Raw genomic sequence first — 13,338 nt, 5'->3', positions numbered from 1 at the left:
CAAAATTTCCAAAATGGTCTATTTAGTACAGTGTTTTGCCAAACAGTGGGTCCTAGCCCATGGGGGGATCACAGGAAGGTCCCAGATGGGTCGCCATGTCCAGCGTTGGATTAATCCATCCCTGGGTCCTGACCTAGGCAAATGTTGTGGTGCAGAGGAGTGGACTGGGAGAGATGGACAGCAAGCTCTTCCCACACTCACCCTGCAGCAGCAGCTTCTGTGCTGGAAGGCTGGGCCTATCTTTTTGCTCTAGTGCAGGGTTGCAGCACCATTTATGTTTGGCCTGGCTTCCCCTTTGACGTGGGGAGAAGCTGGCCAAATATGAGTGGCTCTACAACTCCATGCACCATGTTGCAATGCCTGGAGGTAGTGCAATCTCATGTGATAGGAGCTGCCTCTGCAGGGTGAATGTGGGGCATGGTCACTCCCCAACTCCACCAGGCCTCCTTTCCACATTGGGCTGGAATTAAGGTTGTGTTGCCAGGGCAGAGGGGGTATACATATCTTGGTAAGTCATAAAAAGAGAAAAACCCAAATGCAGTTAGTGGGTTGCCTTATTAAAAAGTTTGGGAACCACTGGCCTAATGAATCATAGTACACACTTTGGAAGTAGCACTTTATTTTTTGAAAAACAGATAAGTTCCAGGCAGTAAAGTTGCATGTTAGTGCAAACTTTTACTGTGGCGTGTTAGGCCCAAATGTCACTTTCCCTATTTTAGCTCAATCCTGTAACTATTAAATCCTCCAACACAGTTAGTCGATAGTAGAGTGCAGTCAGATGTGTGACTTGCAGCTTGTGTAGGTATACCCATGCTATCTTTAATCTAGCTAACTTGCTAAAAAGCAGCAATGAAGACACAGCTGTGCTTGCTAGCAGTGCAAATATGTACCCTGGGGACTATGCAAGCGTGAACAATCCAAGCTGAAGCCCATGCCACTGCTGCATCTTCATTGCTATTTTTACAAGATAGCTAGATTAAAGCTAACACAAGTATACAGTACCTACACAAGCTGCAAATTGTACCTCCGATTGCAGGATAAACATACCCTTAGTGTCATCTGTTCTGGACAACCCACTAGCTTCCACCCCACAACAGTATTGCTGAGTGTAATCCAGGCATCTGATTTGTTAGTAAATGGGACAAGGAAACGGGAACTTAATTTTACAGCCTCGCCCCAGGATGATATTTGAGGTTTGGATATAATTTGCCACATACTTGATCTGCCTTGTCAGTGTAGTATGGTCTTCCCCTCAATTTAGCACTATGGTAAATTACATAGATGGGTGATTCACACAAAGACAGAGCAGAATTCTTCTATGTATCCATGTCCTACCTGTCTGGTAGATTTCAGCATCACAATGCCTCCCCTGAACAGTGCTGGTAGACCTCAAATTGTCTGTCTGTGTCCCTTTAACTACTACAACAGACAAACAAGCTGCAAAAAGATATATATTGTACCATGCTACTATAATTTGTTAACAGAGAACTTTTTCCAGATTATATGCAGGTCCAGAAGTAGATATTTGGAGCAGTGGGGTTATTCTCTATGCTCTGTTATGTGGAACCCTTCCATTTGATGATGATCACGTGCCAACGCTTTTTAAGAAGATATGTGATGGTATCTTTTATACCCCTCAATATCTGAATCCATCTGTGATTAGCCTTCTGAAACACATGCTGCAGGTGGATCCTATGAAGAGAGCTACAATCAGAGACATTAGGTAAAACACTAATTGATGTCTAATCACAGATGTCACAGTGATGGTCCCTGTATGAATCAACAGAACTAAGAAATCGTTCATAAAAATGCTTCTGCCATACAATATGTTACAAATACCTATACTAACTTAAAGTGTTTGGGGTTTTGGAAATCTGACAACTCTGGTTCCAAATGGCAAAATCTGCTTATGACTAGAATTCCATTACTAATACACTTAAAAGGTGTTGAAGTTCAAGAAATTGAAGTGTCTGTATTGATCCTTGAGGGGGAAAAAGATCCTGCTAAAAATTGGGATCACGGCAGAAAGACACAAAGATGTACAAATCCTAAAGAAAGATAGGTGTTAATGTTAGTGTGTAATACAGGGGTAGGCAACCTATGGCACACGTGCCAAAGGCGGCACGCGAGCTGATTTTCAATGGCACTCGCACTGCCCGGCTCCTGGCCACTGGTCTGGGGGGCTCTACAGTTTAGTTTAATTTTAAATGAAGCTTCTTAAACATTTTAAAAACCTTATTTACTTTACATACAACAATAGTTGAGTTATATATTATAGACTTCTAGAAAGAGACCTTCTGAAAACATGAAAATGCATTACTGGCACGCGGAACCTTAAATCAGAGTGAATAAATGAACACTCGGCACACCGCTTCTGAAAGGTTGCTGACCCCTGGTGTAATATAATACTTTTCTTGCACTTTCCATCAGAAGATGTCAGTGCTTTATGAATGCTAGGCCTTATAATAATTGGGTAGGTGGGTGACATATTAATCTTATAGATTCTTTTAACGAGTAAGGTACAGAGAAGCAAAGTGATGTGATGAAGGTGTCTGGGGAAGACCGTGGCACGGTAGGGGTAGATCTGATGCCTAAGCAAGTGCTTTAACCATAAGAACTGCTTCTACTCTTTGTACAGGACAAATAGCAAAATAAATCTATTGGTTTCCTTGATTAAATGCCCTGTTACATTTTCATATTTTTAGATGAAGATTTTCATAGACTTTACTATAAATTGTCACTGTAAAATTCTTGTTTCATGACACATCACTGGACAGTTATGTAGCTAGTTCAATGCACTGAAGTGACTAATCTGCTCTTTATTGTATTTTCCAATGGATTAGAGAACTTTTGAAAAATAAGGTTTCTGCTGTACTTTAACTTTTGAGTTGTGAAATGTAAACTGTTTAATCTTTGTTCTTGTATGCTGGTTAATACCAGACAGTACCAAAGGGTTGCAGCCTGACAGACTTTTACCCTTTCCTTGGTAGTTCAATCTACTAACTTTGGAGGCAGTGAGGGAAGGTGATTCTTGAATACAGATTAGAATGAACAATGGTTAACAAAATGTCAAAATACCAGTTTCATTATATATACCAGTCCCTGTCCTAATACCTATCAAGGAGATTATTCTATATAACAGGACTAGGGACCTTTTCTTATGCACAAGTAGTATGTGGCTGTTGGGATTGGAGCAAACTGAATTTTTTCAACTAATAGTAAATTTGCCCAATGCATTTTTGAACGCACCAGAACTATTTGTGAATTTGGGTCAAATTCAACGAATGCTTTTGGCAGAAAAAACATTTTTTGAAAATCAATGTTTTTTTAACCATTTCAGAACAAAACATTTTGACTATTTCAAAATTTAGCTGGACTTCTCTTTTTTAAAAACTGAAAAAACACAAAACAAAAAAACCCCAAATTTGTTGTTTTTGGGTCAAATAAACCTTTTTTTGAGGTTTAGCCTATGGATCGAAAAATCAATTATTGGTTCAGGAATAGCTGGGAGGAGAAGGGAACACCTAATGCATGATAACCAGCAACCAGTAGACATTGTTAGAATCGGGCTGAAAATTCCAAAAATAAAGAGTTTGTGGTTTTGTTACTGCCATCAAGCAGTTGACAAACAACCTACTGGAGTGTGGTTCAAGCAGGGAAATATAGAGGTGAAATATTAAGGCCATGTCTATGCTAGGTGAAAAAGGTGGCCAATACAATGTAAAATCCTAGTGTAGACAATGCAAATTGTAGTTCAGTGTTCCTAGTCTATGAACCTCTGCCCCCCCCCCCCCCACATCAAGTAAAATGTACCAATGTGTACAAACACTTTTAAAAACATACCTCTTTTTCTGGTCTTGACCTGACCTAAAACAAAATAGAGCTTTCAGGTTTACTAGTAATGGTACATAATGGGTTATCTTGACATCAACAATTTTCCTTTTTAGGAACACTAATTATTAGTTTTAGAAAAGCATTTTAATGAAAGTTTGTTTTTAACTATTTAGTTTTCCTTAAAAGTTTACATAAAATCTATGTGGCTGAATTCAAAACTACTTATTTGTATATCCAGGGAGCATGAGTGGTTCAAGCAGGACCTTCCCAAGTATCTCTTTCCTGAAGACCCATCATATAGCTCAAACATGATTGATGATGAAGCCTTAAAAGAAGTGTGTGAGAAGTTTGAATGCACAGAAGAGGAGGTGCTAAGCTGTTTATATAACCGAAATCATCAAGACCCCTTAGCAGTCGCCTATCACCTCATTATAGATAACAGAAGAATAATGAATGAGGCCAAAGACTTCTATTTGGCAACAAGCCCACCAGATTCTTTTCTTGATGATCACCATTTGTCTCGCCCTCATCCTGAAAGAGTGCCATTTTTAGTCGCTGAAGCACCGCGGCCACGCCACACACTTGATGAGCTCAACCCGCAAAAGTCAAAACACCAAGGTGTAAGAAGAGCTAAGTGGCATTTAGGAATTCGGAGTCAGAGTCGACCAAATGACATCATGGCAGAAGTTTGTCGAGCAATTAAACAATTGGATTATGAATGGAAGGTGAGGGCACAAATGGTTTTCTAACAGATGGTTATATTGAGCTTAAAACACTAAATTGATACCTTACTTTAGGAGGTTTGTCTTTGTATACATTTGTCACTCATTCTTTAAAAATTATAATGGAAATTAACTATTACATCTTTATCCTTTTCCAGGTTGTAAATCCATACTACTTGCGTGTTCGAAGGAAGAATCCAGTGACTAGTATATATTCTAAAATGAGTTTACAGTTATACCAGGTGGACAGTAGGACGTACTTACTGGATTTCCGTAGCATTGATGGTATGTGAAGGAGAATAAATAAATAACTATTGGAATAATGTAACTATAAACAATTGAAGAAACTGTAGTGGTGTAATTCAGACTTTGATACATAAATATCAGTTAGAAATGTGTTTTGGAAGGCCATAAGGACCTGGGCCATTGTCTTCACTGAGGGGGAAAATGGTGTGGGTGGGCTTAATTTGTTAGCTAAGTTTGAGGTAAAATCTTGGCAAAGACAAGGCAGTTGTAGTTTTCACGAGTTGGCAGGTCAAGTTCAAGACAATGGGTCAAACAAGTCTTAACCTGGATCTGTTAACTACAAACTGCCTTTTCTCCACTAGGATTTTACTTCAGGTTAACACATTATTTCCTAGTGAAGATTGCATTCTTAATTTTGTCAGGCTATGTTCTCCCATACTTTGCCACATCATGTATCATATGCATGATGTATCTCTGTCTGCTGTTACTAAAACTTCTGAAATAGTTAACAATAGACACATAGTATGTGCAGTGAATCTGTTTACAAAAGATAAGGTCTTAGGCTAGACAGGCTCATACAGAATGAGACACTTATGTGCAGCTTGTAGGTGTAAAGTGAATATGTTTGTGGTAAATATCTAGTTCTACGTTTGGGAGTTAAAGTAGGATAGAGGTAAAGTGGTCCATTTCTGAATTTGTTCCATATGGCTACGTTAGTTATAATGATGGGTATTTGGGGACTACATAGAAAGTAAAACTTGAATGTTATTCAGGATCACAGGACTACGCTGATAGGTAGAGAAAAGATGGTGCAACAGACTGAAAAGTTTGAACTTGAGGAGGATGTCTGACTGATACGTAGTTCAGCTTGAACTGCGCTTGCGTATAGGATGGTATAGCAAGGCATAGGGTTCATACAAGATGCATAGAAAAATGTTGTGTAAAGACGGCTTATGCTGTAGAGTGACTGGGTATGCAAGGAAGGCCCAGAAGAGAGTTTCGGCAAAACTTTGAAGGTAGACTTTGTCAAAGGGTAGTGTTGACCTGCAAGTACAGTAACCCTGCCATACTTTGATACCTTGGCTTTCTGAACTAATATACAGTGGTCTAGCTGTAAAATACAAGTTGAAAGACACATACTGTTATAGTTGTAACTCTCAGAAAAACTTCGGTTTGGGGATTTGCTTCACAGAAAACCTGCATTTCTAATCTACAGATACCCTTATGATCCCGTATACACCTATGCAAATTGACTCTTTTTTATGTACTTGTAAAATTGATCTGTGGCTTGTAGACTAAGTAGTCTGATATTCCAAAAATAAGGTCCTCTTAAAATAAAACACCTTTTTGTTTTAACAGTTGCTCTTTCAGTTGCTTTAGTGTCCTCTCCTCCCACCCCCCCCAAAAAAAAAAATTAAAAATCCAGTGACAGAAGACTGCAGATGAAAATCTCAGACAGAATTGTTAATAACAAATTGGATTTTGGGGGGTGCGCGCCAGATCTAAGAGCAAATGGTTATTTACAATCTTTAGTATGGAATTCCGGTCTCATAAACTAGTCTGTCAAAAACTGTAAAGCAAGGGACAAGTTTAGTGGTGTGAAAATTTAAATATTTAAACTTATTTTTAAAAATTATAGAAGTTCATAGTTTAGATAGACCATAACTCCATGCAAACATACTTTGTAAACTAATTTGAGCAGATGATAGTTGAAGAATGGACTAGAGGGCTATTGCCCTCAGTTTCTTCAGCTAATTTTGATAACCTGTGCACAAATGTCTTTCAGAGTAACTTGAATGTCAAACACCTGTTACCCCTGTGAAAAAATAGAGGTTTGCTGCATCTGCTGTACATATTTTGATTTGTAACATACACATGCAAATGCTGTGTAAATAAAAGTAGAAAACTAGATTACCTTTCAAAGACTTGGTATTAATTGGGGACAGGGGTAGAGAACCTTAGATTCTCAATTTAGTGGCTATTTGTTTCATTTGCCATTGTAAAGTGTTTCGTGTGTCTTTTCTTCCTGTAGACGAAATTATTGAAGCAAAATCTGGGACTACCACACCACAGAGATCAGGTTCTGTGAGCAGCTATAGATCTTGTCAGAAGGAGTCTGATGGTGATGCACAAGGAAAATCTGCAGATGTGTCCCTCACCTCATCAGTGACGTCTTCACTTGACTCTTCTTCAGCTGACTTAACCTCAAGACCAGGGAGTCACACCATAGAATTTTTTGAGATGTGTGCAAATCTTATTAAAATACTTGCACAATAATTTTAAAGATTGGCTTATTTCTTTTATAGCAATAAGCATGCCTAAATCATAGTCAAATGCTTCCTATTATAATCAAGTTACAATTAACTAAGGCGCTGAAGACTAGCCACATAATGCAGTTTGCACAGGACTGAAACATGATTAAGAGAGTTAGACCTCTACTACACTGAAGTTGAAGTGAGTTATGATTACATTGTCCACTATTCAATAGTATAATACAGGTACAATAAATTACAGGCCCTTTGGGCGGTTCTCAGCATTTTACACTGAGTGCACATTAGGCTTCATAGAACATTACTGTTAACCATAAGGACTGTTTTGTTTGATTTTATGCTAGTGATAATTCTGTTGCAGTGTAGGTAAATGTTCACCTGCTAGCCCGGTGGCCTATGAAAGCGACTTGTTGGGCACAATCTGCAGTTGTGTCCCAGTTTCAGTATACTATTCAGTTGTCTAACAGCAGGAACATGTTCAAGCTGCTGTGGTGTTCATCCCACTTACAATTGGCAGTAAATAGTCAAGCTCGTTTGAATATTTTAAAACCAGTCATAACTTACTACTTTTTTAATAACTTTGATAGATTGATTGTGTATATGTTGGAGAGTTCAAACAGTCAGCATTTCTTATGCATTTGAATACTAAATAAGCACTAAAGATGAAATCCTGTGAGCTATATTAAGGTCAGTGAAACAATTGTGGTCCCATACCACGAGGTTTGAGAAGGCTCATGGAAAGGAGATTCTTCAGTCTCCTCTTCACCATGGCACAGTGTTCCACAGGAGGGAAGGCTTTCAGTGGGTTCATGAACTGTACAGATTCACTAGCCCATCTTAGAGTAGTAGCAGTGGAGCAGCTCCTGCTATGCTGCTACAGGCTGAGGATTCTGTTCCTTGGGGGGGGGGGGGGTGTGTGTGTGTGTGTGTGCTTTTCCAGAATCTTGCACTGAGTTTATTCTTAAATGATCAGTGTTCTTTATATCACATGCTGGGCCAGCTATAGGACTGTATAGAACTCATTTTGCAGTTGGAGCTATTTATCTCGATTAGGATGCCCAAATCACTTTTATAGCACATCTTGTTGTTTTTAATTAAATGATTCTAAAGTTAACAGTGCAATTGATCAGTCATATTTAAACTGAAATCTACGACTGATCAATGCTCATAAAAGCACATAAATTTGAGTGTTAGTATTCCAGTGAACTTTTAACACTTGATCCCAAATGTTGACATAATTGGCATGAATAGTTTAAGGCTTCTAAATTTATCAGGCCTGTTTCAGTTTTTCAGAAAGAAATGTGATTTATTTGATTTAAAAAAAATTAATATTAGAGAAATCATAGCATATGCACATAAAGAAACATTTAAAATGTTTTATTTGTAGTTGGATGTACTTTTGCTCCTTTAGGTATGATAAATACAAATTTAAAGCAATTTGTGTATGCCAGAAAATGTGTAATCTTCCAGTTGAGTTGTATGTTAACTTCAAAATGGAGTCCGCTAGAGTTCTTCCCCCCGCCCCCTTTTTCTTTACAATACCACTTATAACTGAGAGAACCCAAACATACAGAGTGAAGTCTTGACTACACTCAAGTTAATGGGAGTTTTAACAGTGAGTGCAATTTGTCCAGGATTCACCCGCAGTGAACTGCTAAATACAGATGTAGTAAGAATAGTTTATCCTTGCATAGAGTAGTACAATAAGCTGGGTTATCTGACTTTAGAAGTTCATCCATAAGTGTTTCTAATATGCACTGAGTTTGAGGAAACCTGCAGCTGCTTAAACCCCAGGATTTGCTGTGTTTTAGCATTATGAATTTGGGAGTTGCCTGGTCTATCCAGTAACTGGGGGCAAGTTCCAACTTCAACTCGTTCCCCTGTCTTCAGAGAAGTGTCACACATGGTCCTTATAAAGCAGAATTACACTACTGTATTTCAAAACAGAAGGCGGTATTTTTGTTTAAAGATGATGCTTTGGGTTTATACTGCTGATATAATTTAGATGTTAGCATGGAGGACCAATCACAAATTCTACTTTTTAAAATGTTAGTCTTGTCAGAATTAATTCTTATACAATTATTCAATAAGTTGTGATCCCTTTTAGCCTTGCTGTTTTATTTTGAAATTATTAAATATTGCACTTGTACAAACAGCATAACAAATGCACAGTTTTTTAATACAGTATTTCCTCATTTGGGAACATGTAAACTGTCTCTTTTGCATATGTTAGATTAAATCCTTTCAACTAGTAGCTGTTCCTAGTTTGCAAATCCTTTGTAATGCTGAACACACATGTAAAATGTCTAAGTGCATATAGCTTTACTTTTCCAGCTCTTTTTTTGCTTTAAGGCGACCATGTTTTTACTTTGTCTTGGTGTATGAAGTTTAACATATATTTCTGGCAGAACGCATAGTTTTAAATAAAGTAAATGTTATTGGTATGATAAGTCAGTTTGGATGGCCCCAGACTTTCTCATTGAATTATTTTTTTTAAACACGGGGCAGTGAAGGAAGAAGTGGGACTATTTAAGCTGTTTTATTCTGGCTTCATTCATCTGTTTCATAACTTTACCTCTGACAGTTTAAACTACTTTCTTCATCAGACCTTCTTATTGCTCTTGCAATGAAGACATAAAGCTGACTTTCTTAAAATGTTGCATTAGTATCTGGCAATAGGCTATCAAAACAAATTATTTCACTGCAAGACTTAGTGGGGCTGTGTTTGGGGAGATCTGACTCAACTACATTGTTAATAATTGCAAAGGGAATACTGAAAACTGCTTTTTAGATTATTCCCTCCCTTACTCCCCAGCTTGCTATATGTGGAGAGGCCCCTCAAATATCTTGCTTTTTTTATTGTAATTGTTCATAAGAGGTGGATAAATCTGTCCATGTGTAATGTAACTTACACTGGTAAGGTGGTAAAAGTCCATCTTTGTGGTGCAATATTTCAGAGACCATTTTCCATATACATCTTGACATTGAAATAAAATATTTACGGTCAATTGATTACCATTGTATGTTGTAAGAAATGGACACTTTTTTTTTTTCTTACAAACAAGATGTGCCTACTTCCTATTGCAATTTTTGGCAATACTGAATGAAAAATGCTTGTTATAGCTGTATGACTTTTTACCTTTCAAGGATGTGAAATTGTATGTTAGTCAATATAAAATACTCAGCTATCTCTTGTTTGAAAATTGTGTGCATGCTAATTTGTCTTTTGGTATCCATACATAAAATTTTGTATACTAATTTAAAGTGGATGCAACATTTATTTCAAATCCAGAAAACTATGAAAAGTATAGATTAAACTAATGGAACAGCAATAACTCTGACCACTGAATGAATTCCACCTTTCATTTCTGTAGCACGCTCACTGTTGATGCTACTATCTTCTACAAGACAATTATCAATAACTGTGCTTTATGGCTGCTGCTGACTACAGTAGCTCAGTAGTTTAATCTGCTTTACCCCCCACAAATCTACATCACAAAACTTGACTTCAGATGAAAGATTAGTGCTGAATGTCTAAACACATAGAATCATAGATTATTAGGGTTGGAAGGGACCTCAGGAGGTCATCTAGTCCGACCCCTTGCTCAAAGCAGGACCAACCCCCAAATGGGCCTCTCAAGGATTGAGCTCACAACCCTGGGTTTAGTAGGTCAATAATCAAACCACTGAGTTATCCCTCCCCTCAATGAGTCTATGAATAATGTCTCCAGTTTTATAGGCATGGGCAATAAAATCTGTAGCAAATCTTAGCAATACCTGCAAGAATTTACTCCATACAATTCCCTACTGGTATGAACTTCCTCTTTAGGTCACAGACAAAGAGGGTTATACCAAGAATCCTGTCTGTCAAAGCTTGCCAAATGCTATGTAAAAGGCTCCTAGGATCCATAATTTCTACAATAGAAGTCCTGACTCTTGAAATGCTATTGAAAACCTTTGTACCTTACAGATGGGTGTTAATACTTGCAAGTTTTCAAAGAAAATATTTAAGCAGGTTACTGTGGCATGACATGATATAATGGCTGGAAGTTGGCAATAGATAAATTCAGACTAGAAATAAGGCATACATTTTTAATGGTGAGAGTAATTAACCATTGGAACAATTTACCAAGGATTGTGGTGGACTGGACATCACTGACCATTTTTAAATCAAGATGGTATGCTTTTCTAAAAGATATGCTCGAAGTATTATTTTGGGGAAGTTCTATGGCCTGTGTTATACAGGTGGCCAGACTAGATCATAATGGGTCCCTTCTGGTCTTTGCATCTATGGGAGAATAAAAAGGCTCCTGATGTTTGATGGTTCTGTCAAATGCACCTGCACTGAAGTGGTTAATGTTGACAGACAAATGATTATACTTTTGCTACTTCAGTATTTATTTACAGACTAAAATAGCAATGCATTCTTTAAGGGAGAGGGCTGGTTACGTAAGCAGGCTGAGCATCTAGTCTCGAAATTGGGGCCTTTTTCAACCCTGCAACACAACCTGAATTCTACAACCTGGAACTAGCAGTGGCCACCTGGAGTGGGTCAGTAAGGGTGGTAGCCTAAATATGAAGAACTATAAAAAGACACCATTATTTGTGTTGTTTTCAGATTTGAATCGTAGCACTTACCTGCATCTATTCCAGCTGCATTCACTTAAGTATAGATACCTAAGACTAGAAGAGATCATTGTGATCATCCAGTCTTCCCTCCCTCTGAGGGAAATAAACATACATTATGCAACTAGAGACACTGAACCATATCAAATGTCTGTATTCCACAGGAAAGAATGGCTCACAATCCTGGAGCAGGAATAGCTTGACTTAAATTCTAGTATAAAATGGTTAACTTTTTTTTTAAATTGCAAAATAAGTGAGTATTTCTAAACGTACAAGACATGTCATAAGGGACAAAGAATCCTGTGGCACCTTATAGACTAACATGTATTGGAACATAAGCTTTGGTGGGTGAATACCCACTTCGTCACCATTCACCCAAAAAAACTTATGCTCCAATACATCTGTTAGTTTGTAAGGTGCCACAGGACACTGGCGCTTTTTACAGCTCCAGACTAACATGGCTACCTCTCTGATACTAGACATGTCATATTAACAACTGGCCTTTTAAAAAAACTGAAATGCTGGCACGTTACAGATTTCTATTTTCTTCCAGGGGTTTAAAGGTAATTCACTTAATAAATCTGTTTCATACACAATACTTAAATTAGGTGTAGCTGTATTGAATGGTGGAAGGATTTGTTGAAAGAGTTGTCACTGTTAGGAGGAGGTGTGTATCTTGAGGGAACAAGTGTGCTTCCTGTCAGCGCTGAATGGAGTAGACCATCAGTGCACAAGTATAATTCTTGTCATGGGGATTGTTGGTAGTCTGTAGCATACATGACTGGACTCAGGTGTAGTGAGGGGGTAAGAGCAGACAATGTCTTGAAGGCAAGGATGAAAGGGGGGTGCCAATGCATGTTAGGGGTGGCTTGTGTGAAGTTGGCTCAGTATTTTTATAGGCTAGTTATATGTAGCTCCTGTTTGATCCACCTGACTTAAACCAATGTTTTGCCTTGACAAAGAGGAGAGCTTGGATTTTGTTCTTTAGTACTCATGCGCTCTGTTCCCCATGCGTTCTATAGCACCTGTGATGGTAGAGCACTAGTGTGTTTTGGCATGTTGGAGCAGTTTGAAGAGAACAGAGCTAAGGTACACACCACACTTGCAATACAAACTTCAACTTCCCTGGTTTTTCAGAGGTTTAAGTGTAGCTGGACTTGATGTTCTAGAAGGTACAAGGCAGCACTGGGCAAAAAAATCTCAGCATTCCCATACTTTACAGCCCAGTTCTCCCCTCTCTACTGCCTCTGGCTCCTTGGTGATGATAAAACTGGCCACAGCAGGCCCTGATTAAATGACAGTCCCTTCACTGCTCCTAATCATCTCCTCTCCCATTTCTCTGCTTGTCAAGCCCAGCCATCCTCCACAGAGAGGGGTTGGTGTAAGTGAGGGCCCTACAGGTCCATCTAAGCAAAGAATGCAGGGACAGACATGGAGGCATGTTTTGAAGGCAATGACAACTGGAATGATGTGCATGTAAGGGTCTTGGGAGATATAGCTGAGGCTCCCCTGCAGAGCTGTGACCCCCCCCCACTTCTTCCCTGCACTCCCCTACTCTTCTCTGTGAGGAATTTGGTGATTTGTGTGGGAACAGGACATATAGGTGTACTTCCTTTCCCCTGGAAGTCTGTCACTGGAGA

General features: G+C 38.6%; 1 protein-coding gene across 6 annotated transcripts in view; it reads left to right on the top strand.

Moving 5' to 3' along the window:
• PRKAA1 (protein kinase AMP-activated catalytic subunit alpha 1) overlaps positions 1-10,330 on the top strand; it is a 34,025-nt gene extending 23,695 nt beyond the window's left edge. For all 6 annotated transcript variants that reach the window (XM_050947005.1, XM_050947003.1, XM_050947006.1 and 3 more), the window contains 4 exons: positions 1,499-1,723; positions 4,073-4,559; positions 4,715-4,841; positions 6,835-10,330. In XM_050947005.1, coding sequence (XP_050802962.1) covers positions 1,499-1,723; positions 4,073-4,559; positions 4,715-4,841; positions 6,835-7,079 — 1,084 coding nt within the window. In that variant the 3' untranslated portion in view covers positions 7,080-10,330. The remainder of the gene's footprint in view (positions 1-1,498; positions 1,724-4,072; positions 4,560-4,714; positions 4,842-6,834) is intronic.
• Positions 10,331-13,338: the final 3,008 nt, after the last annotated feature.

The sequence above is a fragment of the Gopherus flavomarginatus genome, chromosome 3, assembly GCF_025201925.1.
Source record: "Gopherus flavomarginatus isolate rGopFla2 chromosome 3, rGopFla2.mat.asm, whole genome shotgun sequence".
NCBI lineage: Eukaryota > Metazoa > Chordata > Testudines > Testudinidae > Gopherus > Gopherus flavomarginatus.
This window is presented reverse-complemented; position numbering and strand designations above follow the sequence as displayed.